The following is a 27,035-nucleotide window of genomic DNA, read 5'->3' on the forward strand; positions in this document are numbered from 1 at the left end:
TGCAGGGTGGAAAACCACAGGGATGTGGTTCGCAAGGACCATGTTATGTACTCTGTGTGTAACCCTTTTCTTCATTCCCTGAGTTGTGCCTTTTTGGGATAGATTACACCTCGGGGAATTCTAAGTAGCATTTTTTTTTTAGAATTTTTAGAAGTGTGGAGCATATTTAAAAAGAGAATTCTATATATAGTATGAATGCATCATAAGGTTCACTAAATTTCAGAAATGGAATGAATGAATGAATGAATGAATGAATGAATGAAAGCATGAAGTACTTATTAAGCATTTCCTATGTGCACATCTAGCCCAGGCCTCACATCTGACAGATGAGGCCTGAAGAGAGGGCGCTGAAGGCAAATGACCTACCCAAGGTCACACCGCACCCCTCTCGGGCTCCCCTCCCCCTTCCAGAGGGTATGCGATTCCAGACCGAGTCCCACTTCCTAGCCAGCGTCAGTCATGACGCAGGAGGCCTCAGGCACAGAAACCGTCTTTCCAAGCTCACTCTCGGGGCAGACACAGTGGGTGCTCGAGACCAGTTCCACGCTATCCCTCAGCACCACCCCGCAGCACCTGAGACGGGACAGCTCCGTCTTCTTAACTCCAATATCGCTATGCTCCAGCCAAGGTCGCGCGGGGCGTTTCCGCACGCGGACACCGGTACCGCTTGCGCTCCGGCGCATAGCAACGACGGAGAACGCAGATGTGGCCAAGCCCTCTGAGGCTGACCTCTCCCGGGAGAAAAGCCTCAAGGTGAGTACCATCCTGATCCCGTCTCCCAACCCCTGCCAGGGCCCTGCGGCGCGAGTAGGAGGTGGCGTGGGGAGGCTGCAGTTACTCGGCTTCCTGCGCCCCGAGGTGCCAGGGGCTGCCGCCTCTCTCCCAGCCTCCCCCCACCACAAAGGGCTCCTCTTTCTTCGGGCGGGGCGGGGCGCTCTGACCCAGGCAATTGACCCCAAACCAAAGGTACTGCTTGGCTGGGGCTGGGACAAGGTGTGTCTTTGGCTTGGGGACTGCTCTGGCCGAGCCATCTAGGCTAGATCATAGCAATCCAGTTCAGCCCACTCCAACCCAACCCAACACGGTCCAGTCCAGTTCAATCCAGGCCTGTCAGTTTCAATACAGCCCAGTCCAGTGCAGTCCAGTTCAGTTTGATCCAGCCCAACAATTGTTTTTTAATCATCTTGAGCTCTGTATCAGGGCTCATGCTATGTGCTGGGGATGCTAAGGCAAACCATATTTCTTACGTGGAGTACTTGACACCTAACAGCTTCCCCAGCTTCTCCAGCTCGCTGCCCAGACAATCTGCTTTGGGGATTTCCCCGGGAGGAGAAACGTGGTTCTTTTGAAATGATAGACTCCGGGTGACCTTAGCCTCTCCCTAGTGGAAATGGTAGACAGAACTGTCTCCCAGAACTATGGCTGGACAGTGAGGAGAGACTTTGGGGAAAGGACAGCCAGCAGGGATGCTTGGGGAGAGACCCGTTCCGGTTCGGAGAGCCTGCCTCGGGAGGGATGAGGGCTCAGGCTGAAAAGCTTTCTAGGGCGCCAAGCTTGCCCAGGATGCTGGAATGTCTGCTGGGCTGGAAATAAACTGAGAGAGACTGCCTTGAGGACAGTGACTGTTTTCACTCTGCCCTTAGTTTCCTTGCCCTTTGAACAAAGTAGGAGCTTAAATGCTTGTAGGTCTGGGGGAAAAGGACTGATTAGCCCTTCAGTTAGCAAACTGCCTGGCCACTAACCTGTGGCAAGGACCCATAGAGAGCACTGCATACGGACTCATTCATCCTTCATTCACAGCTGATGAGGGCTCTGATCTGTATTTTCCAAATTCTTAAGGTCATAATGAGAGGCCAAGTGGCATAAGGAACAAGGTCCTGGACATGGTGTAAGGAAGGTCTGTATCCAGATCCCCTCTCTGACACCTCCTAGCTGAGCCACCCTGGGCAAGTCACCTGACTTCTGATCCTCAGTTTCCTCATGTGTAAAATGAGGATAATGAGATAATAATGCCTGTCTCATAGAGTCATGAGGATCAAATCAAATAAGTCTGGGAAGTGCTTTGTAAATGTTCAAATACTGTATAAATATCAGCAGTTACAGTCTTACCATTATGTTCAAATTCCTCATTGCTTTGACTTGTAACTCAGGATTGTGGGGAATGTGCTTCTCCCCCTACCAGACTAGTGTTTTCCAGGCACTTTGATACGGGGTTAGCCCATTTACTAGAAACGCCTGGCTTCTGGTAACAGCTCTGTCATTACTGCCTGTGGGACCATGGGGAATGCCCATCCCTTCTCTGGGCCCTATTTTCTTCTTTTGTAAAATGAGGGCATTGATTTGATGGGCCCCTCTGGTCTAGGGCTGGCTTCTCCTTGACGTGCTTCCAGAGGCCTTCTTGTCCCTCTGCCTTGGACCCCACCCAAGCAGTCTTGAGGCCTGGTCTCACCTTGGGGCAGGCAGCAGAGCCCACCTCTGCTTGGATTGCTCTGCTCAGTAGTCCTTTTTGCCACCCAGGCACCTATTAACATCACGCCAGCTTCTTAAGGGCCATTAGGTCGAAAGGCACCAATGCAGTGTTGCCATTGGGTCACGAATGGCTTACAAAAAATCATTGAATTGCTTGTTGATTTAACATTGATCCAAAAGGTTTGCCCTTTCCCTCCACTTTCTTTTTTTTTAGTAGATGAAGGAGCTAAATCCCAGAGAGGTGAAGTGGTGGTGGAGCTGGGACTTGAACCTCCACTCCCAACTCCAGACAGGTTCCCACTGCTCTCTGTCTCATTAGCAAAGTGTTTTCTTTGTTGATGCTTCTGATACATTTCAGAAAAGAGCTCAAGGTTTTGCTTGTTCACATTTCTGTCGTTTGCTGCAATCATTTAATTACTTGGCTCCTCCAATAAGCCCAGAAGCTGCTAATCTCCACTGAAAGGGCTTTGTCTCAGGGCAAAGTGGGACAGGAGAAAAGCTCTGATTTTAGTCAATGTTTGAGTCTTGTTTGCTTACTGTGCCAATTTTATTTACATTAAATGAAGGGATAGCACCCCATCAGCCCAGTGGAGGGGGTAGAAGGTAGTAGGAAGTAGAGTTAGGAAGACCTACCTGGGTTTAAGTATGCTTCTGACACATTCTGGTTATTGGACCATCAAGAAGTCGCTTGACTTTTCGGTAACCCAGCTGGCTCTGAGTTATAGGTGAGAGGATGGCCTCTATCAGTGGAAAGCATTTCCACGCCAAGAGCTCCCATATTGAAATCATGTGTCTGGACAAATGAAACAGGTTGGACATTTCTAAGGCCATTCCTGTGGATTTTCTAAGACCCAGAATGAAGCCTGGTTGACAGAGTAGCATAGGCAGTTTAAAGATATGAATCTGGAGTTTGAGTACGGCCCTAAATTATTCATCTCCCCATCCTCCAGTGACCCTGGCCCATTGTCAGGCTAGGGGATAGGAGGAGATGGTATAATATTTATTTAAAAGAGCTTAGCCCAGTGCCTGGCAGGTAGAGGGCCATATGTAAAGACTTAGTCCTTCCCTTCTTCCTCTCCCCAGGTTATAGTTTCATAGAGTTAGTGCTGGGAGCTTGAAAGTCATCTAGCCCAGCGCCTTCATTTTACGGAACAGGAAACTGAGGCTTAGTGAGGTTAAGGGACTTACCCAGAGTCACACAGCTACTGCATGACAGAGTGGGATTTGAACCTATGCTCCCAACTACAAGGCCAGCATCTTATATCATACGGAATCATCCTTCAAATTCAGAAAACCGTGCAACAAAACTCTTACAAAACCTCAATCTTCTAGGATGTTGATGGGGTTTTCTCTCCCCCAACAGGATTGTTCCTCTCATTGAACTTTCTATAGCATTTGAAAGACTGCAAAGCACTCTCTAAGCTTTGTCTCCTCTGGGCCTCATTGCAGCCCTGGGAGGTGAGGACGTCAGTCTGGGACAGATTAAGTGACTTGCCTCAGGTTACACAGCGAGTGTCAGAGTCAGAATTTGAACCCAGGTCTTGCTGATTCTTGTGTCCAGTACTGACTCTTACTCCACTCATCCAACTGCCCCCCCAATGCCTCAGTGATCTGTCTTCTGCTACCTATAAAAAGATAATGTTCCATATCCTAAGTCTTCTCACGTACTGTTCAAGAACTAGATTGTGTACCCTGCCGTAAAATCTCGCCCTGGTCTTCAGAGCCCAAGTATGTGAAGTATGGGCTTCTTCTGGGGTTAAGATTCATAGTTACTTTCGCTCCCCATGCAGAATGCAGGCTCGTGAGGGGGCCGTGAAGTGTAATTAGGAGGCTGGGGTTTATCAGTTTATGATGGAGGCCTCACTCTCTCCTTTCTTTTGAACTTTTCACTGTGATTGGGATTGACTGAAGATGACTTTGTGGGTTTGCTCCCTGGAATGTGGCTTGACAGATTAATTGTATGTTACCAGGCTGTAGAAGAGCAGAAGAAGCTCTGTGGTCACAGGAGGGATATCGATGTCTTGGAGCTGTTCCTCTCCCGAAAGTAAGACCAAGTATTTGAGAGCCAGGAGGGGCTAGGGTTTCCAGGGCCCCAGAGCCCCATTTCATCAGGGATTCACTTCCTGGACTGTCCTGCCGCCCTTCCCCTCCCTCGGGTCTGAGACTGGGGATGAGGCTAAAGTTGGGGGGCAAGGAAAGTGGGGTTCATGGTTGTCTTGTCTGTAAAGGACCAGATGTGGGAGGAGATGGGGTGGGGTGGAGTGGGGAGATAATCAGGCGATCAGCGTTTATTAAGAACCCCCTGTGTGCCAGGCACTGTGCCGAGCTCAAGGGATTCAAAGAGGCAAAAGATGGTCCTTGTCCCAACGAGCTTACAACCTAGCGGATTTGGCTCATGTTTGTTGCTAGATGCCATGACCTGTTCATTCTGACTTATTTGCAGCCTCCAGAAGTGGTATGGTATTGATTTTCTAGAGTATAGCAGGCTATGTGGAGGCAGGTTTCAGATGGTGTTTGAAGGAAGGAGGGGAGTGGGCAAATAAAATAATGAGGAGCTGATATTTGTGGAGCAATTCACATGTGTTAATCTCATTGGAACCCTAGGACAGTCTTGTGAGAAAGGTGTTATGGGTATTGTCACCCCTATTTTACAGATGAGAAAACTGAGAAAACATACAAAGAAATAAAAAGTAATTTAAGGCAGAGGCAGCTAGATGGCGCCATAGTTCATAGAGTTCTGGGCTTGGAACCAGGAAGCCTCATCTTCCTGAGTTCAAACCTGACCTCAAACAGTAACTAGTTGTGAGACCCATTAACCCTGTTTGCCTCAGTTTCCTCATCTGTAAAATGAGCCGGAGAAGGAAATGGCCAACCACTCCAGTGTCTCTGCCAAGAAAACCTTAAATGGGGTCATGAAGAGTCAGAAAGGACACAAGCACAAATTTAAGACAGGCACAGAATCGCTCTTTTCTGTAACAAATAGCTCCTTTGATGGGAGGTCCCTGCAGAGCAGGACTCTATTACCCCCATTGCCCTCAGAGACAGCGACAACAGTTAGAAAGTTGTTCTGAACATCCAGGCTAAATCTGCAGAGCAAGTGGTGTTCCTGCTGCCCGTGGTCACCCTTAAGACGTGTGTAGATGGCTAGTCTGCCCTCCCCAAGTCTTCTCTTCTCCAACACAAATATCTCCAGTACCTTCTGTTCGTCTTCTGTGGCAGAGTCTCAAGGCCACGCACCACCCTGACTGTTGGTGTCTACAGGCTTTCCCGTTTGTCCAGGTTTTCCTAAAACTCCCAGGACTGGTACACTGTTCTAAATGGGGGCAGAACAGAGCCGAGCTGTCACTGACCTCCTACATTCCCAACCCTGCGGCTCTCAGGGCAGATGATGAATGAGAGGAGACAATGGGCTAGCCTGTCCCAGAGCTCTCTGATCTCTGCCAAGACTACGTCCAATTAACCCCAAATAGATGTAGTGTCTAGAAGGCTGCAGTCTGTTTCCTTCAGTAGAGCCAGGCAGTCTGTCAGAATTTCTCAAACACCACCATGTGCTAGGCACTATACTAAGCCCTGCATGCGTGACACTGAATAGGTGCTTAATAAGTAACAGGGACATGACTTGGTAGAGTTGAATTAGGGCCACTCATGGCAGCAACCAGGGATGACTCCTTGAATTAGAAACCTTGTAAAATGAGGATGAGAGGTGATCACTTTCTCCTAGCAGTTTCAATTCCTTCAATGCATAGCAAATATTTCTCCAATGAGTGATTCTGCAGTAAACCAAGCATCCTCTCTGGAAAAAGGAAGAGGAAACCAATGTATAAGACTTCTTTGTCCCGAGGAGGTCTATGAAGTCGTATCCCTTACAGACTGCCACAGATGGGAATAGGATGCACTGGGCTTCAGAATCTGCCTCCTTCAGATTGATGGCTTGTGAACTCCAAAGACAGCTTGCCAGCTTCCCCTTTTTGTACAGAAAAGTCCCTCCTTTTCAGGGCTTCCAAGATAGTGATGGGGTTGGGGGAGTAAGGCCGCTTCCAGACTACATTGCAGGATCTTTGAGGCCAATAATGTGTTGAATGGGACAAGAATATGAAAGTGGAATATGACCTGATTTACTCAAGCTTAGCTACCAAGGGTGATGTGGTGAATCCTATCTGTGATGCCAGTGGTTACATCAGGGCTCAGATGAAGACTTCAGCTAAGAGGTTATTATGGGGAAGAGAAGGGGAAACCACAGCTGCTTTTATGGGTGGAAGCGAACAAGCAAGGACCAGCAGGATGTATACCAGTTCATATCCCATGTGCCAGGAGGCTAGCCATGGGTTGGTGTCTTGTCTTGATAAAGGGACTTCCTTCATCTGGGAGTTAAATCACAGATCTGGCTCCTAATTCTCACTGTGTGAGATAATGATCAGTTTAGCTTCTACACAGAGCTTTGGGTGTTTTGAAGCATTTTATACGTTGTTTCATTCCACAGGACTCTCTTAGGTAAGTGCTATTATTATCCCCACTTTACAGATGAGGAAACAATCTGAGAGATAATGTGTGCATTACATGCACTGAGGTTTGCAGCGTCTTGGTAAACCTTAAAGCATGCAGTTCAGCTGTGAATAAGGGATGCTCTGGGACAGATTCAGGGCTCTGGGTTCATCTGAATAGTCCTTAGAATTTAAAAATATTTAGAAATACAGTGTATTTAGAAATGAGTAGCAAGCTTGCTGAGTTCTGGAGGAGCAGGAGAGGGGCTGCCATCGTGGGGTCAGGTGGCCATGCTGGCAATGATGTCAATCTCAGCACAGACCCTTCCCTAAGCTGGCCTCAGTGACCCTCTCAGCTCACTTCCTAGGTAAACAACTTCTAGTTGATCTGTACTAATTAATACTCTGGATCTGAAAGAATTAAAGCACCCAATAAAAAGCAGACTTCTTTTTTCTCATTATAGTCTAGCACCATTGTCTGCCTCAGTCTCTCCATCTGTAAGATGAGGATCATAACAGCACCTACTCCCAAGGTTGTTGTAAGGATAAAATGAAATTAAATTTGTAAAATTTGTAAAAAAAAAATTATGTAAATGCTAGGTACTATTGTTGTTGTCATCTGAAAAGTCCAATTCAGGGTAACTACCCAGATATTTGCTACTTTTCATAGTTTAGAATAATAATATTAGCATCAGAGTCAAAGAATGTGGACAGGGCCAGCCACTCTCCAAAAGGGGGTGGGTTGTTTTCATTGTGTTTAGCTTCTCCTTCCAGGGTCCCTGCACCCCCCCTTGAGATGCCCTTTTCTCCCCTCTGCTGGCCTCTGGTCCTAAAGATGCCCTCCTCTGCCCCTTGGTGAGAAATGTTTTCAGAAAAGTGTTGGACAAACTTGTTGCTACCAATGTTACAAGTGCATGGCAATTACACTGTTTTATTTCTTGGGGATGTTCATGTGGACAGATGCCAGATCCTTGAGCCCAGTCCATGATTGGCTGTAAAGGGAGGGTTTTAGCTATCAGGGAGTGACCTGGTTGGCTATCTCGGCACCTTTAAATATGTGGCCAAGGCCCACTCAGGCACTGATTGTTATTAACTTATCATTAACACTTATTATTAAGTAATTGTTCTTTCTCCCCCCAGGGGGCTAGTAGATGTCATTGACCTGGCAAAATTCTGCAAGTTAAAGTACTTATGGCTTTCCTTCAACAAGGTAATAGACATTTTATTATTAAATTCCTTTATAATTAAATGACTATTCTTGATTTCATAATTTTAAAAAAAGGTGGCAAGTTTAGATTTCAAATGCTCGTTTTTAGGATGTCTATGTACATATACCTATAAAAACATGTTATTTATAGACTTATATGTGTGTGCATATATATGTGTATGTGTGTATAGTGACATTTAAAAAGTTTGAGAGACATACTTAGGTAATTTAATCATTTTATTAATAATGCCAACTTGCTTATTAATAAAAGAATGGTCATTTAGTTGTCTCTCTTGTAGACCAAAGACGACCATGGCAATGGGCTCACGGCTTATATGCCCATGGGAAGAGGGGTATTCCTGAGAGTAGCAATCAACTGTGATTGGTTAACAATTAATGAAAGAATGAATATTACAATGAGGGGCTGAACCTATTCAAATGAACTTTGATTATGTCATTTACTTCTAAGTTAACCCCAGCCTCGAGCAATCTATTCAAACAATTTATCCCCCCAAAAACCTGAGTAAAGCACATTGGCTTCCCTGTCTGAACAAGATAGTTAAGGAAGGAAGTCCAATCTCATTATTAGGAATGTTCCTCAAGAGACTGAACTTCTGAAATGAGAACTTTAGAAAAAAGTGGGAAACTCTGGATCTTCCCAATTCGTTGGTTATTAATCATTTCTCTCACATATTTATACTGGAGGAGCATCAGGGTAAGTGGATAGAAAAGTTTCCACTGTCAAGAAGACAAGTTCAAATCCCACTTTTAAAACACGTTGAATTTGTGACCCCAGGAAGTCAGTCAAATTCAGTGCTCCCCACAAGTCTCTAAGAAGGTGCTACTCTATATGAGTCTCTACAGAGGCTTTATTCCCTGGGCATTCTTCATACTAATGAAATCACAGATCTGGACTAAAATAGTCAATCAGTTAATCAACCCAAAGCCACATTGTGCTAATCGCAATGTGCTCATAATACAGAGAAGAGTAAGAGCAGTCCCTGCCTTCAAGGAGCTCATCCTGAAATGGACCAGATGATCCATGTACTCACGTGCACACACACACACACACACACACACACACACACACACACATGTACACACACGCATGCATGTGTGAGAGAGAGAGAAAGAGAGAGAGAGAGAGAGCCCTCACCAAGTGTCTTTCCTTTGAGAAGTCAAGGAAACCAGTGGTGAAATTCACAAGAGCTTGTCTGTCTCAATACAGTTGCCCCTGTGTCTCCTAGAAATGAGCTTCCAGAATTAACTGCCTGGTGCTGACTCCCCTACCTGGCAAGCCCTCCCTCCTCATCTCCACTACTGACTCAGGTGCCTCCTTGGACAGGAAGCCTCTTCTAAACCCCGCAGCTAGGAGTGCTCCCTCCCTCCTCAAATGACCTCCTATTTATTTCGCTGTACAAATGTTGTCTCCACTCCACTGCTCTCCCACGGTAGAATGTGAGCTCTTTGGGAGTGAGGGGCTGCTCTTTTGTTTGTTTTCGGAGCCCCCAGTGCAGAAGTTAATGTCTTGTATAGAGTAGGCAATGAATCCATGCTTGTCATCATCCCTGATGTCATGGTCCTCTTCCAGAACCAAGGACAAACCATGACCAAACAAGCTGAAGGAATGAGAAATGGTGGTTAAAAATAAAAACCACCCTTTCTGGTGGCCGTATTTTCCTGTGATTGTTCAGGCTACGTTCTCATTATATGATAAAATCAATTTATCATATTTATTTGGAAAAATAAAAGTTTCCTTCTTATCTTCAATGGAAGCCTTGATTTTGTTATTTAATGAATTTTACATCTTGTTGGCTTATTGAAAGAGCAGATTCCTCCTTGTGTCTACAGGAAGGAGACTTCTCACTGGAATGGAACCATGATTGGTATCCTAGGAGCGTGAAGGGATGACTTTGGCCACAGGTTTAGAAAACTCCTGGCAAATTTGCTAGTGTGGCTCTAAGACATGGTTTTACATCTTAGGATCTTTGATTATGAGTGGAAAGGATGTCAGAAGACTTCAAGTACAAGCTCCATTTTACAGATAAGGAAACTGAGATGTAGATTTGCCCGAAATCACACCGGGTGATCCAGTGGTAGGATCAGGATTCAGACCCAGGACCTTTGACTCCAAAGCCTGAGTATACCACAGGGTTTAAGAAAGAACAAAGGAAGTACCACTGTCATCATCGTTAGTGGACAGTCCGAAGTTGACTTCCTTTTGACAAAACATGCAGAAGACTAGATTGCTGTCGTGAGGTCCAGTTTGAAAGTCAGCCAGCATTTTTTCTGGGCTAACAAAAAGCCTATAGTAGAACCTTTGTCAGTGCCAAGATTGGACTCGTCTGGTAACTTCCTGCTCTGAGCTGGACCTCCCCTTCCTGAGCAATAGTGTGTAGCCATGCTGGCCCCTGATTGCTACTCACTCCCAGGGCTTCATCCCCTCTCTGCTTTTGTGGTAGAAGCACTCTCCCTCCTTGCCTCCATCTCCCAAAATCCCTCCATCCCTTTGAACCTCACCCCATTTGCCACCTTCTTCTTGAAGCCTTTCCTGCCTATCAGCTTATATTTGTCTTCCCTGGCTGGATTGTAAGCTCCTTGAGGGCAGGGACTGGTTGATCTCTGTGTTCTTTTGTTTTTAAATCCCCAAGGTCAGGCACAATGCCTGGCCCATAGTAAGTGCTTAATAAATATGTGTTGATTGACTGATTGATTAGGACTTTCCTGGGCTCCCGTAGCCAGCAGGATGTGGATAGGCTGCAAAGGAGAACCAGGAAGCCTGCCTCCCGTCCTTTTGAGGAGTGGATGTGTGTCTTTCTGCTGCCCCAGGGGCCCCATTAATTATCCATCTTATGTCATCTTTGTTGAAAGAATTATGTCTTCCCTTATATTTAAATCCTCCACAAGAAGGAAGGCAGCCTGAGTAGCCTAAACATGCATGGCTTCTTCGTGGTTTTGAAATAGATGGATTTGCAGAGAGACATCCATTGGTGATTTGGGAGGGAAGCCTGTGGCAAGAAAGGATTGCCCTCCCCCAGCCCTCCCTCCCATGCCACCACACATGCAGCAGCAGCAGCATACTCAGAGAAAGCTCTTTAGTTTGAAATAAAGGGAGGACAGGAGAGAGGGACTGATCTAAATGAGCTAACAGACTTGTCCAGTGGTTTTCAAGATGGGACAACTAATCTAATCTGCTTCACCTGACCTTTAGAAGCCAGTTTCCACATCTCTCAGGTAGGGATGATAATAACCACACTGCCTCCTACCTCCATGGGATGTCTTGAGAAATGTGCATTGTAAACTGCAAAGTGTGACATCAAGAGAGGCTGTAATTTAACTCATAAAACAGGGGGGCACAGTGGTTGTCCCTAGAAAATGTGTTTTGTAATCAGTTGGTCCCCAGGATTGAGCAAGAGAAGGAAAGTCAAATCGAATTACATCAACAAGCAATTATTAAACATCTAGTATGTGCCAGGCTGACAAAGAAAGATCAAAACAAAACAAAACAAACCAGTCCCTTCCTTCAAGAACTATTAATCTAATGGGTGAAACAATATGCAAACACACAAGTTAATATGCAAGATTAATTGATGATAAGTAATAGAAAAAATAGGAGATTCAGTAAAGGCTTCCTGGAGGAGGTGGAATTTTAGCTAGGACTCAAAAGAAGCCAAGGCAGATAGGACTGGGTGAGGAGGGAGAGCATTTCAGTCGTGGGGAGAGCCAACAAAAAGGCCCTGAACTGGGAGAGATGTCCTTTGGGAAATGACAGAGGTCATATATTGACCCAAACTTCTCCCAGACACAAGGGTCCATTTTTGATGATGGCTGGTCTGCCTATGTTATTGCCTTACTGTGAATCACAGAACTCAGTCTCTGAAAATTTAAATTGAGTATCCCTGGGGGACAGTGAAATAAATAAGGTGTAGCCCGTGAGGGTGCTGTGAAGGAAGACTGGAGAAAGGGTCTTCTCAGCGAGAGATAGTGTCCAAAAACACAGAAAATCTTATTTTTTCATATTTTTTCCAGTGGGAAGACGTGGGAGCAGGAAAAAAAATGCTTATTAATTTTTAAAAATTTAAAACTCAAAAAAAAAAACAAAAACAAAGATAGATTGGTCACTGGAGAGAGGGAGAATAACCAGTGTGCTACTGCTTTGCCCCACTGGTATCCCCTGGGCATCAGGAGGAAGTGAGGAAGGTGCCTAGCCTGTTGGGAGGAGTCCCTGCTTATGGGAGGTGGTGGAGAAGAGGGGTACAAGATGAGTAGGCCCAGAGTAGTTACATTGTGTATTGCTGGGGTGTCCACATGATGGGCTCACAGGTCCACTGGTGTCTCTGAGAATAAAAAAGAAACACATTCTGCATAAGAGAGAGACGCAGCTTCATGTGCAATCCTCTTCTTCTGTTCCACAGGGTATCTAAAAATGCTCATTTTACTTGGTGCTTATTAAGTTCAAAATAAAATAGAGGGAAAAACAATTTAATCCACAGTCACTAATTTAGATGTAATTCAGAAAGAGGCAAACTTCCTGTGAATGAGTGATGTTCAGTGAGCAGAGGCAGGAAGCAGACTGCCGGGGGAGGGAGGAGGGACCAGCCAAGCCCTGCTTAGCTCGCCTGGGCTTATGATCTCAGAGGCGGTTGGGGAAGGGCTGCCAAGGGCCCCACAGTAGCTGGAAGATGGAGGAGGGTGCTGGGAGCTCCAGATGCTCCGGGCATTCTGGTTCTGACATGGGGAACATGTTTTCCCCAGCCACTCACAGAAAGTTGTGATAAATCCATCATTTCCATGCAGGGTTGACAAGATTTGGTAGAAATGGGGCTTAGCACAAAGTTTGTACTGAAACAAGTAATCATTCCAGATCAAGCATGGATTTTGAGTCATGGCAGTTTAGAGCTAGAAGGACCCTAGAAATCAGATGTTTGAACTCTCTCTTTTTATGGGTAAGAGGGTCAAAGTGATCCATCCAAGGCCACACAACTGTTAGCGTCCATGCTGGTGCCAGAACTGACCTCTATGCTGGCCAGATCCCATTTAGAGTACTGTAGTCCATCCTGGACACCATGTTTCAGGAAAGATGTTGGTTGAACTGGGGAGGGTCCCAAGGTGGGGCAACCATGATGGTGAAGGTCCTCGAGTTCATGCCGGTGAAAGATTAGCTCTACAGACTGAGCATGTTTAGCCTGAAGAAAAAGCCACTGGAGGGGCTGAGGGACATGATGGTTATTTTCTAGATTTTCAGGGCTGTTGCCTATAGGACAGAACTAGATGTGTAGATAGTATAACAAGGTCAGTTTAGGCTTTGTGGCAGTTAGAACTTTTTCACCATGAGGGCAGTCCCTGAGTGGCCTGCACTGCCTTGGGAAGTGCTGGCCTTCTGCTCGTGAGGAGTCTCCAGGCAGAAGTTGGATAACCACTCGTGGGTGTATCTGAGTGAGGATTCCTAGCAAGGCTCAAATTGGAATAGATGCCACTGAAGCACTTTGCAACTCTGAGATTCTGGAATTCTGGGATTGACTGAGTAGGACAAAGGGTCCAATTAATAGCATCATGTTTGAGGTACATAAAACAAAGGCATTTACTGGTTTTCAAAAGCTAGGGATGATCCAAAGAAGATATTTGCCTGGAATTGTCAATAAAACAACACAATAGGGCAAACATATATTAAAAACAAACTGGATTAAAGAGACACTGTGATTGGTTCAGAGAATGCAAAGACAAAGATGAGACTTCCAGGATCTAAAATTTTACTGGGTGATACAACATGGATACAGATAGCAAATTCCAGGTAATTGGAAGAGAAAGAGAACACTAGCAATAAGAAGGGTTAGAAGGGGTGAAGAAGGTTTTTGGGGAAAGTTAGTAAGTTTGAGGTGTCTATGGTACATCCAGTTCAAGATGCTCAAGACGTCATCAGAGCTACATGAGACAGAAACTGAGCAGAGAAATGAGTGCTGGATAGGAAGATATGGGGATATTTTACATAGAGATCATAATTAATCTGACAGGAATGAAGAAGACCACCTAGGTGATATGGTCTAGTCTAGAGTACAATGAGAAGGGTACCCAGGACAGAACTTGGTAAGATAGCCAGTTAGGGGACATGACCTGGATGAAGATCGGCAAAGGAGACTAAGAAGGAGTGGGCAGACAGAAAAGAAGAAGATCAGGAGAAAAGGGTGTCCGAAGAACCTAGAGAGAGTGTCAAAGGCTGCAGAGAAGCCAAGGAGGATTAAGGACTGGGGGTGGGGGGAGCCATTAAGTTTCCAATTAGATCACTGGTGACTTTGGAAAGAGAGGTTGTTGGTTGCATGAGAAGCTTGAACACTTGATTGCAGAGGAGAGGGTATGAATCTGACATGTTCATGGGAGACCCCTTGTTGGCGGGGAGTCGTGAAGGCTTAGTTTTGCTTCCCTGAATCAAATGCTTTTATATAATCAACAAACATCTTCTATCTCTCTGTCTTCTATCTATCTATCTATCTATCTATCTATCTATCTATCTATCTATCTATCTATCTGTCTGTCTGTCTGTCTATCTATCTATCTATCTATCTATCTATCTATCTGTCTGTCTATCTGTCATCTATCTATCTATCTGTCATCTATCTATCTATCTATCTATCTATCTATCTATCTATCTGTCATCTATCTATCTATCTATCTATCTATCTATCTATCTATCTTCTATCAACAATGGCATCTTCTATTCTTTACAATTTTTTGGTCGGTTGTATGATTAGAATGACTGGCTTGCTGTTGAATAATGTGAGGTTGCTGCTCAGTTTTCACTGTCAAGTTCACTTCCAAATGAGGAATGGCCACCGGACAGCTCTTGGCTGTTGTTGTCCATCCATTAATACCCCGGGTCAAGCAGGTCGCTCTTACCATTGTGGACATTTTATTACGGATCACCTGATGGTACAAGTGCCAAGAAAATGCTTTGTCAACCTAAGAATGCCATAGAATCCTGGGCTATTATGATCTCCCTCAGTGCCCAGCACTGTGCTATCCAATTGTGTTTCCTTGGGCAGCTCACAACACATCCCTGAGACTCTGTTTCCTCATCTGTAAAATGAGGAATAACGAAACTTTGCTATCATCCTCACAGGGTTGTGGGGAAGATAGGATTTTGTGGAGTCTCGAGGGCTTCTCACAGGAAATATTGATTATGAGCACATCGCTTCCTCTCTTCCTGGCAGAGGCTAGGGGTGGCTAGGGGTGTGGAAGGGGGCCAATGCTGTTACCTCATTTGATGTGTTAGTTTTGCTGAACTTTTTTTTTCTTTCCTTTAGTTTTAGTTAAAAGGCATGACTCTGGGTATGGAAGTGATTTATTAGGAAATGAATGTGATGTTCAAACAAAAGCTATCACCATTTTTTTTTAAAAAGAAATGTATGTTAAGCAGATACTTAAGAAATACCTGAGATAGTGATAGAGAAAAAAAAGACTTTGTTTTGTGATTCTCCTTTTTCAGCTCCAAGACATCAGATTTCTGCTAAGAAATCCTTGTCTGGTAGAACTTTACCTGGACAACAACAGCCTCTATAAAGTAGAAGGTATGGCCTCCCATGTCAAGTTTCTCTTAAAAGACCTTCCTGATGAAATGGTGTTATCAAAATGTACTTTGACCTTCAGACAAGTGACTGTTAATGATAATCCAGGATGGGATTTCCAGTTATTGTAGCAAACAAAACAGGTTGGGTGGTTCTGTCACCTTCAGTATTGGCATGTGTTTCCATCCATGGTGTTAAGCTCCTGGATCCCAGGCCCAGCTTAATGTGAGCACTTCTCTCACTGGAAAAGAACATTTTGATTTTTAGAGCTTCATCATATGACTGTCTATTTGGACATCAACCAGATGGGGTCCAATCAATCCTGTTGTACAAGAAGTGTTAGAATATTCTTAAACAGAGCCAATCTAAAGAGTCTTCAGGGTTTTCACAGCCTCATTAATGTCTCCCCGCTGAGGCAATTTCATTGGACTCCCATCCCTTGTCTCCCTTGCTGGACTCCTCCAATGCCTTGTTGGGGTATGGATGTGACCTTGGATTCTAGAGGATGGTGTGAGGGCAAACCCTTGCAGATGATGCCAGTCTGGAAAGACTTCAAGTGTGAGCCTGGTGGCCAAAACTGTATGTTGGTTGAAGAGCTGATCAGCTAAGTTTGGAGGTGCCCACTGTGGAAAGCTTGGCCACTAGGTGATAAATGTTTTTAAGTCATTGTATTTCATGAAGAGAGTCTGCTATGGCAATAATGTCAAACTCAGACAGAAATGGGGGCTGCTAACCTGTATACTTAGAAAAACACATATTGACATTATCTATGTTGTATTGCATTTTTATTTATTTCATTAAATTTTTCCCAGTTACATTTTAATCTGGTTCTGTCCACTAGGGAGTGTTGTGGGTCACAGGGGTCATTTTTAAGGCACCTCTGTGTTGTGACTTAGAGGGATAACAATGACGTTGGTGGAGATAGTAGTCACATCAATGGAACCACAGATGTTCTTAAGTCTTGTGGAGGTGCTGGCCCTAAGCTTTCTCTTTTTATGATAGTGTCCAGACTACACCATTCCCAGTGGCAGTAAAGAACTGGTGGTGATCACTGGCTTCTTGTGAGTGGCTGCTAAAGCAGAGTAGGCATGATCCTGTCCCTGAAGATCATCCATCTTCATCATCACACATCTAGAGAAACGTACCAGAGAGTTGACCTCAGAGGCAGGAAGACCTAGGTTTGAGTCCCACCTCTGACACACACTGCCCAGATGACTCTGTGCATGTCACTTGACTTCTCCATGTTTGGGACAACTCTCTGTGTCTACAAGTTGCACAGAAAGGGTGGATCTGCATTAGTGAAAGGAGTTTTCTCACCTGGGAGTTTTCTAAACCAATGAGATGACAGGTACAGTCCCCCTCCCTGTCTGATAGATTCAAACTGGAAATGGAACCATAATTCTAGTGCGGGAAGGGACCTCAGAAGCCAATTAGTCCAAATTCCCCATTTTGGAGATGAGGAAACTGAGGCCCAGGGGTGCAAGCTGGCTTACCCAAAGGCATATATACAGCTCATCAGTATTGGAGGCAGGATATGAACTCGGCTCCTCCGACTCAAGCCACATAATGCTTCCCCAATAAGACTGATTTTATTTCAACTCTCTACTTGAGCAACTTTTGAGAAAGGTTTTCTTGATTGATTTGTGATTGAAAATTTCTTTAAATGGCAAAATAAATCTAAAAACAACACTGGTGATAGATGGGTAGTATGAAAAAGGAAAGAAAGAAAGAAAGAAAGAAAGAAAGAAAGAAAGAAAGAAAGAAAGAAAGAAAGAAAGAAAGAAAGAAAGAGAGAGAGAGAGAAAGAAAAGACCCTTAGACCACATGTGAACCTTTCTACATTCTACCTTAAGGGTTATTAGGATGATGGAGATAGTAGAGATAGAGTGAGAAGAGATCATGGAAGCCATTGAGTTAAACTCCTCATTTAGAGATGTTGAGTAACATGCCCAGGGTCACACAGCTTGCAAGCACCTGAGGCAAGATAAGAACCCTTGTCTTCCCAGCCTTTAAGTCCAGTGCTCTGTTCCTGATCCTATACTTCACTGAGATCTAGAACGTTCCCTTTGCAGAATTCTGTCCCACTCACCTTATTGGAAATCAACCCCTGTCTCAGTGAGCTCCCAAACAGACCATGCTTTTTTTTTAAAATTTCAATGGGACACTTGCCTTTGATTTCTCATCAGCAGAGAATTTGGAGGAAGCCCTCCCCTCCCTGCTGCTCTCTTCCAGGCCTTCGACACTTGGTCTCCCTGAACGTTCTCATGCTTCACAACAACCAGCTAAAGAATCTTGATGCCATCGTGGACGAAATGAAGCTGATGAACAACCTGAAAATCCTAAGTATGGCCAAGAAAAAGCCCTAAAATAGACGTGTGGGGAAAATTGATCATGGTGGTCTAAATGCCTGGCACATCACCTGGAAGGGGAAAATTAGGGTCATTAAGTTGTGCTTATTCTTTAAGAAAAATGGACTCTAGCATCCAAATATTTACCAAATATCTTGCATTCACATCGTGGTGCTGTGGGGGATACAGAGATGGATAGGACATAGTTCCTGTCCTCCTGGAGCTTACAGTCTAGAGGTGACAGAGAGGGAGAGAACACTTGACTTAAAACCCTTGACCTGTGCCCAAGCACAGGCTTCTCATCTGAAAAAGGAGGGAGAGGATTGGACTAGATAGGCTCTAAAATCCCTTCTAGCCTTGAATCCCAGAATTCTTGTGTACACACACACACACACACACACACACACACACACACACACACACACACTGCTACTGCTACTACTACTACTACCACTACTACTACTGCAATGCAGCATCTGATAGTACCACAAGAAAACAACGAACAAAGTGGCATGGATGTACCAAGGAGGAAGTGAAATGGGTGAATTTGAGCATATTCTGATGGAGTGATTCAGAACATTCAGAAACTTTCAGTTTCCTGAAGTGGTTATACCAAACTTAGGTCTTTAGTTTTTTAGTTTCTTATAAAGAACAAAGCTGTGATTATGCTTTTGAGAGAGAAAATCACGGAAGCTGTGTGGCTAAGACTCCGCTCACCACATAAAAGGCACAATAAATGTAGATGGGCTAAATTTTCCTTACTGGTTATGTCAACGAGATAGAAAAGAACTCACATGAACTGTCATAGAACAAACACAAAAGTCCCTGAGTTGGAACAACCAAAATTTCACTCCTAATTCCACCATGGCCTATTGTCAGTGCTTTTATATATAATTGAGAGGTATGGCTTTTTCATAGCTATCAAGGAGGCTTTTATGTGTTGAATTTTTTTTTTTGTCTTTTTGACTTAGTTAAAAGAAACAAGGATATTCCTGTAACCATTGCTCTCTCTGGCTCATGCATGCAGAATGATTAGATGTTTTCACTGATGGAAGGAGTATTTGATCACAAATTCTTTTAAGCTGGCCAGCCTAGCTCATAGTTCTTCATAAGGGAAGCACTGAAGAAAAATAATCTTCTTATATATCTTAGCATTGCCTGTGCCCATGGATTTTATGACTAGAGATATTATGGATTTCATACCTCAAAATTCCTTGTGATTTTAATGCCCTTATCCAAACCATCAAAAAGTTTGAAACGAGTGCTTAATACCTCAATCTGTTCCCAAACCATAACACTTGTGTGTTCAATTAACCTCCACCTATAGAACTTGCCCACCTATAGAATACGTGTGTGGGTATGTTCTTAATTCAACCAGTGATTTCAAATATCTACTTGGAAAACAAAAGTGTTACTTTTTATATGAAAAATAAAGCTGTTATACTGATAGCAAAATAAGATCAATTGTTCAGTTTTCTGTTGCTTTTTTGGTAATAGATTTCCACATTCAAGAAATTCTCTTTCCTCAAGCACAAGCTTGAAGCCGTTACAGGCAGTTTTGATATATTGTTTGGTAAATGAAGATTGCCCCTATTCTGAATCTCAAATGAGCACAAACAAGCTGGTGCTGGTTCCAGCAAGGTGTGTGCAGTCTTCAGTAGCCTCCAGGGAAGGTGGATTAAATCGCATTAACCTATTGAAAGTGAAAGTGTGAGCAATTCCACTTCATCTTTGCTAAAGGAATGTGCCTATACATCATGCCAGACTTTCCAAACATTCAGACACAGGAAACTAATTTCATATCTTGGAAACATAATTTATGGAAATTCAGTATCATCAATCCTAAACTCATAAATCCCACACACTGGATGTGTAATAGGTTAGGAGGAGGAAGGTCTTGAAAAATAAAACTCCCCCCTCCTGATATTTTTAGTAGAATGGAAAACAAGTTGCGTTACAAGGCTCAGATGCCAGTCACAGTGTTGTCCTCTTTTTTCCTCCCAAACCAAAGTAAGTCCGTTTCATCAAAGCCTGGGCAGATCTGCCCCTTATCCACAGGGCTATCCTCCCATCTGCCTTTATGGTGAGACTAAGTGAATTTAGGTCAGTATGAGCAAGCACCTTGTGTTGTTGCTGTAGAGATTATTTATTAAGTAGAAATTCTGGGACCTCTGGGCAGCTTCTGATATCTCATACTCTGACTTCTGGGGAGTTAGATGTGACCCTGGTTTGTGCAGAACTCTCGCATCATCAAGGTCGTGGAGGAAGACAATCAAGGCTAGAAATTCAGACGCAGGGGCACGGGCAGGGCAGGTGCTCAGTACCGACGCCTCTGTTCCAAGTGTTTGTGCTGGGGTCTGTTATGAGACGAACCCTGCTCCCATCCACAGTCCTGCGGAGGGCCATACTGGGGCGGGCGGAGCTCACTATAAAACAGAGAGGAGGTGCCGCTGGACGGGGGTGCTTTAGTGGCACCCCCTGCGCCCACCTGTCTTCTGCTACCCCAGCCTGCTGCTGTTAACCGTCCCCAGCCACGGGCATCACTCAGAGTCAAGCTCTGCTGCCATCTGCTGGTTAGCCGCCGCTTTAAAACCTGACGTGGCCCCCACGGAAGGCAATGACCCACACCTTCCCGGGCAGGTACAGAACAGGCCGTCTGGTCTTCGTGGACGACCACCCAGGGCCACCTAAGGCCGCTCAGAGCCCGGGTTTGCACGTTTCCCCTCTGCTTAGAGAGGAAACACAGCCCTGCTGTGCTCCCATGCAGGAAGACTCAGATTTGAATGTGGCCCCACACACTCATGAGCCTCTCAGATTCTCAGTTTCCTAATCTGTAAAATGGGGATAGCAATGCCTGTGGTACAGGCCTCATGGGCCTAGCTAGCGTTGGTATAGGGCTTGGAGATTTGCAGAGTGCTTGATAAATGTCTGATTTAATCCTCACGAGAACCCTGGGAGAGAGATACTACCTCCCCATTAATGCCTTCTTAGAGCTGAGGGAAAGGAGGCAGATGTCGGCTAAGTGACTTGTCCAGGGTCACACAGTAGGAGCAGGAGGCTGGATCTTCCTGAACTCAGGCCTCCCTGTCTATGGACCCATCCACCTGTATGTGAAGTGCTTTGCAAACCTTAAAGCCCTATAGAAACAGCACCTTCCTACTAATTTTACTATCACTGCTGATGCTGCTGCCACTGCTACCATAACTGCCACCACCACCACCACCACTACTACTATCACTATCGCTTTTGTTGTTCAGTCACTTTTCAGTCATGTCTAACACTTTATGACCCCATTTGGGCTTCTCTTGGCAAAGATAACTGAAGTGCTTTGCCATTTCCTTCTCTAACTCATTTTATAGATGAGGAGCTGTGGAAAACAGAGTTAAGTGACTTGCTCAGAGTCATACAAGTAGGATGCTTCTGAGACCAGATTTGAACTCAAGTCTTCCTAAGTCCAGTTACTACTACTACTACTACTACTACTACTACTACTACTACTACTACTACTACTACTACTATCACTATTACTATTACTAGCATTACTATCACTACCACCACCATCATCCCCTCGGATGTGATTGCTTCACCTTTTATATTATACTATATCACCATGACCCTCAGGGGCATTTAGAAAAGGACTCACCCATTTTGAATGACCTGCCTTGGGTCTAGAATCAGAGTACCAGGGCTCAGATCCTGGCTCTATAACGTGATAGCTGGATGACGTTGGGTGAGTTGTGGAGCTCGCTGTGAATCCTGGGCCTTTCCTTTACTGCTGGCGTGACCTTTCAAGCCTGTTCTCCTGCCTCCCAGGTCCTAACTAATTCCATCTTCGAGACTGAACCAAAGTTAGAGCCAGTGGGGAGGAGGGACAATTACAAATTCAACTTTGGAAGAGCACTTTGAGATCCTCTGAGGCCATTCCATTTTTTTCTTAAAAGAAGAGGAAACCAAGTCACAGAGAGTTTGAATGATTGCTAGTGGCCACACTTAGTGACCGGATGAAACAGGTCCCTTCAGACAAATGCATCATTTGACTGTTGCCTGCCAGAAATCTAACTTTCAGATGAAAGGCGTTAGGGACACTTGGCACTCGCTAGAGGCAGCCCCTAAATCCCAGATGGGTGAGTCCCCGAGTGCTTTTGCTAGCCCCTGTTTAGACCTAGCAATTAATGCATTTTCCCATGGAAACGGGGTGGCAAATGGCAGTTAGATTTGGATGAGTGCACCCAAAACAATGGTGCTTGGAGTCTGGGTCCTGCCCACTGCTCACAGTGATGTTTCTCTAGAAAAGAGACGACAGAATTCCGAGTCCAGACTTGACTGAACCTGGAATGCCGGCAGCCATCTCCCTCGGCTCAAAGGAAGTCTCGCATTTTGGAAACACTGAGGAGCTATCTCCCTGGCAGCTGTTACTGGAAGGGAAGCAGCAGGAGGCCTGGCAGATTGGTCTCTATACACCCTCCCTATACACACTCTCTATGTATACTCCCTAACTGGACGCCTGCTTCTGATTAAGTCACAGGCTCAGGTCTGGAGTGAGAAGGGGCCCTCATTTTGTAGAGGAGGAAACTAAGTTGGGTGGGGGGGAGTGTTAAAGTGACATCATAGGATCATATATTTAGAACCACATCGCCACCGAGTCCAACCCTGTCATTGTACAGATGAGGAAATTCAGGCTGAGAGAGTCTGTGACTTGTCCAAGGTCACACAGCTAATAGGTATCAGAGGTCTTTAAACTCAGGTCTTCCCTGAGGGTTAACATTCCACCAAGCTGATGGCTTCCTGGTTACCTATAGCATAAAATACTAACAATAATATTTCTGTAGGGTTCCTAAAGAGCTCACATCCATCGTCCCAAGTGATCCCCACAACAATCCTATGAAGGAGATATTGCCCTCATCTTACAGATGAGGAACCTGGGGTCAGGAGAGGTTATAGGACTTACCCAAGGTGACACAGTTAGTAAATGTTGTAGGCAGGATTTGCCACATGTAAGACTTCTGTGTTTGCTTTGGCCTCTCCCCTTTGCAGATCTGTATCGGAACCCTTTGTCCCAGGATGCAAAGCAGTATCGCATGTACACAGTCTATCATCTTCCATCCCTGTGGCTACTTGACAGGAAAGGTAAGGATTTGGTTAGATTCCAGAAGATTCTTGAAGGGAGACCTTAGCAATTTAAAGTAATAGCAAGCAATCATAGAGTACTTTAAAATGACTGTTTCATTTCGTCCTCATAACAACCCTGGGAGGTAGGTGCTGTTATCCCCATTTTACAGTTGAAGAAACTGAGGCTGAGGTTAAGTGAGTTGCTCAGGATCACACAGCTAGGAGGCATCTGAGGTTGGATTTGAACTCAAGTCCTCCTGATCCCAAACCCAAATCTCTGTGCCGTTTCGTGCTTCCTAGATGCCCTCCCCCAAAATAGAATCATTGTGATCTTCATTAAAATGCTCCTCGGACGCCTCCAAATGCCTGGACATGGGCGTGGGGTCTCCAAGGCTCTGCTGGAAGAGGAGCAGCCCTGATAAGTTCTACCAGAGAGAATCGGTGTATATAATTGTAGCATTTATGCTCCAGGTAGGGGCTTTACAATATGACCCCGTTTGAATCTCCCAACATCCCCGGGGGTCTTGCTGTCGTTCAGTCGTTTTCCAGCTGTGTCCAACTCTTTGTGGCCCCCTTTGGGATTTGCTTGGCAGAGGTACTGGACTGTTTGCCATTTCCTTCTCCAGCTCATTTTACAGATGGGGAAACTGAGGCAAACAGGGTGAAGTGACTTTCCCAGGGTCACACAGGTAGGAAGTGTCTGGGGCCTGGCACTATATTCACTTTGCCACCTAGCTACCCCCCCCCCGGAAATAGGTGCTATTATCATTCCCATTTTACAGATGAGGAAATTGAGGCAGGGAAACATGAAGTGAATGCCTAAGAGACAAAACAGCTAGTGAGTGTCTGGAGTGTAACTGACGGAGCACTGGACTTTAAACCAGCAAGCTCTGGGTTCATACCTGCCTCTAACACTTATCACCTGTGTGACCTCTGAGTAAGTGACTTCCTCAGTAATAATAGCTAGCACTTAAAATGCCAGCCTCGGTGGGAAAGTGGGATGGTTGGTAGTCTGGCCCTTGACACTGAGAAGTAGAATGAAATGAAGCCCTACGGGCCATGTTGCAGTCAACCAAGGGACTGCTTAGCCATGCCCAGCGAAGATCCAGCAGTGGTCCAAGTAGAGAAGGCTCCGCTCCCACCACCCCCTCAGTCTCCCAACAGAACTGCGTGTGGCGAGCAGGGTGTCTGCGGTGAACTGCCCCACACTGGGTCATCTGCTAAGCCTGGATACCACTGGACTTGGAGGCTAGTTGACCTGAGTTCAAATCCTACCCCAGATTCTTATTAGCTATGTATTCCTAGGCAAGTCACCCTCTCAGAACCTCTGTTTCCTCATTTGTAAAGTGGGAATATTAACAGCACCTACTTCACAGGACTGATCGGATGTGATGTGTATATGGTGCTTTGCAAACTTCAAACCTTATGGGTGTTAAACCTTAAAACGCATAGGTGTTAGAATCATCATCATCATCACTGTTCCGTGCCCTCGGGGCAATCAGGAATCTGCCAGGGCAGGAGCCCTAGCTCCTGGCCAGCCCCGTCTCAGGGAGGACTCCCCTTCCTTTTTGGTGGGGAGGGAGAACCAGCCTTGCCTGCCTGTGGGTTGCAGCGCCCTCCCCAATGAGTCGGGGTCTCTACCAGCTCAAAACCCGTGGTCCCATAACCTGATGGGCTTTGATCAAGGACAGAGGGAGGAGAGTGGGAATAAATGGAGGATGGAGCTGGCACTGAAAAAATGCGGCTGATTTGGGTAAGCCAGGAGGAAGAGCAGTCACTGCGTGTTAGTAACCCTGTTGGTGTCTGGGGGTATCTGTGCAGCTTTCACTACTCCCTCTAGTGGTTCATTGAATGTGTACATCAATCACTTAATCACTAAGCATTTGTGAAGTGCCTACAACATGCCTGACACACGTGCTGGGCTCTGGGTACACAGATTCAAAGAATGGGACAAGCCCTACTCACAGGAAGCTCGTGAACCAACAAATAAGCGAATGAATGAATAGTAAATGATTGGATGAGTAAAGAAACCAAATATACCCTGGGTAGAAATTCAAGCAGCCATTAGGTGGCTCAGATAGAACACAGCCTAGAGTCAGGAAGAGTCATCTTTCTGAATTCAAATCCAGTCTCAGACACTTAGTAGCTGTGTGACCCCGGGCAGGTCACTTCACCCTGTGTGCCTCAGTTTCCTCATCTGTAAAATGAGCTGGAGAAGGAAATGGCAAACCTCTCCAGGATCTGTGCCAATAAAACCCTAAATGGGGTCACAAAGGGTTGGACTTAGCTGGACAACAACAAGAAATTCCAGACTCTTCGAATTATAGGCTGATTCAGTAGGAATGGACCTTAGAGCTTCTATAGTGTCTAGCCTTTCATGTTGCAGATACAGGGGTTTAAGGGAATTCTAAACCTTAAAGAAGAAAAGCATACCACAGCTGTGTTTCCCCTCATTTATCTAATAGTGCGGCCATTTCTTTCCTTGGTCATACTGAGAACCCTAACCATGAGTGTTGCTGTCACGCTTCCATTGTTACCTCTGACACACACACAAGAATTCCTCCAGGGGAGAATTGCTTTAAGACAATTTCACTTTATTTTATTTTATTTTTTTACCTCAAATCACTTAGTCTGAAAAGCTGGAATTGTTTGCTACATTTATTCAAAATTCTTAAGTGCTTTAAAATTTACTTCATTAATTTTTTTAATCCTAAATTTTATCCAAACTTTATGGAAAGTTTCACACTTTAAAAAGTGTAATAAGAATGGGAGAGACATGAAATTATCTTTGGTCACTTGCAGCCTGATCAAAGCATCTTCTAACCAGTGGACATATTATTGTGTTGGTGTTTAAACCTAGTATGGTGAGACCAAACATTTGCACGTTGAGTTCCATTCGTAATTTTAAAATACATATATAAATTTAAAATTACATATGTATGTGAGCACACATATGCATTTATGTGTAAACATATGTATGTGTACATATATGCATATAAAACTCTATTTTGCAGACATTTACACACATATATATCTCACAATTCTATAGCACTTTAAGATTTGCAAAGCACTTTACATGCATTCCTTCCTTTGATCCTTTCAGTGGCACCAGGAGCTGAGTGTTGTTATTACCTCCCTTTTACAGATGAGGAAACTGGGGCAAGTGACTTGCTCAGGGTCACACAGGTAGATGGTGTCTCTGGCTGGATTAGAACTCAGGTTTTCTTGATTCCAAGTCCAGTGTTCATCTAGGTATTGACCCACCTCCCTGCCTCAGTGACTGAAATTCATTTAGAAAATTGATTTTTTTTCAAGTTAAAAAATGCAAATGTGGATTGGACCATTCAGTAGGAAATAATAATTCCTTTTTTTAAATTTTCTAATTCTCAGAAATTACATTAGCAGAAAGAAAAACGGCCATACATATGTTTAACCATGAAAGGTCTCAGATTCTTCAGGCGATAGCATTTGGAAGGAAAGTGGACAAGGCACCGGTTGTGGTGCCCTATGAACCCCGACCAACAGAGGCGTCAGGTACCTGGGGCAGGCGGGAGAGGGCCCTCGAGCGTCTTGGTAAAAGCCTTTCCATCCTTCTTGCCCAAGAGAGGCTGCACAGGAAACAGCTTCTTTGGTGTAACGATGGCAGATTGCTACTCAACAGTCCACCAGCATTTATCAAGTACCACCGATGTGCCAAGCACTGCACTCACTTCCCCTTTCATTCGGGGACTCAGAAAGAACTCTGATCACTCCAGGTCCCAGCAAGACATGGGCCAGGGAAAGACAGCCCTGTCCAGGCCGGGAGAAGTTAGACTTCTGAATCACATTGAACAGAAGGGGTGGAACATAATCCTCTGGGTAA

General features: G+C 44.9%; 1 protein-coding gene across 2 annotated transcripts in view; it reads left to right on the forward strand.

Annotated features, from left to right (window-relative positions):
• The first annotated feature begins 449 nt into the window (after positions 1-449).
• Positions 450-27,035, forward strand: part of LRRC72 (leucine rich repeat containing 72) — a 31,411-nt gene continuing 4,825 nt past the window's right edge. The window contains exons 1-7 of one of the 2 annotated variants that reach the window (XM_021000118.1): positions 450-753; positions 4,440-4,513; positions 8,091-8,160; positions 15,638-15,719; positions 17,949-18,059; positions 23,099-23,191; positions 26,564-26,707. In XM_021000118.1, coding sequence (XP_020855777.1) covers positions 460-753; positions 4,440-4,513; positions 8,091-8,160; positions 15,638-15,719; positions 17,949-18,059; positions 23,099-23,191; positions 26,564-26,707 — 868 coding nt within the window. In that variant the 5' untranslated portion in view covers positions 450-459. The remainder of the gene's footprint in view (positions 754-4,439; positions 4,514-8,090; positions 8,161-15,637; positions 15,720-17,948; positions 18,060-23,098; positions 23,192-26,563; positions 26,708-27,035) is intronic. The other variant, XM_021000119.1, reaches the window with a different exon arrangement.

Source organism: Phascolarctos cinereus, unplaced genomic scaffold, assembly GCF_003287225.1.
Source record: "Phascolarctos cinereus isolate Bilbo 61053 unplaced genomic scaffold, phaCin_HiC Scaffold_1;HRSCAF=81, whole genome shotgun sequence".
Lineage (NCBI taxonomy): Eukaryota > Metazoa > Chordata > Mammalia > Diprotodontia > Phascolarctidae > Phascolarctos > Phascolarctos cinereus.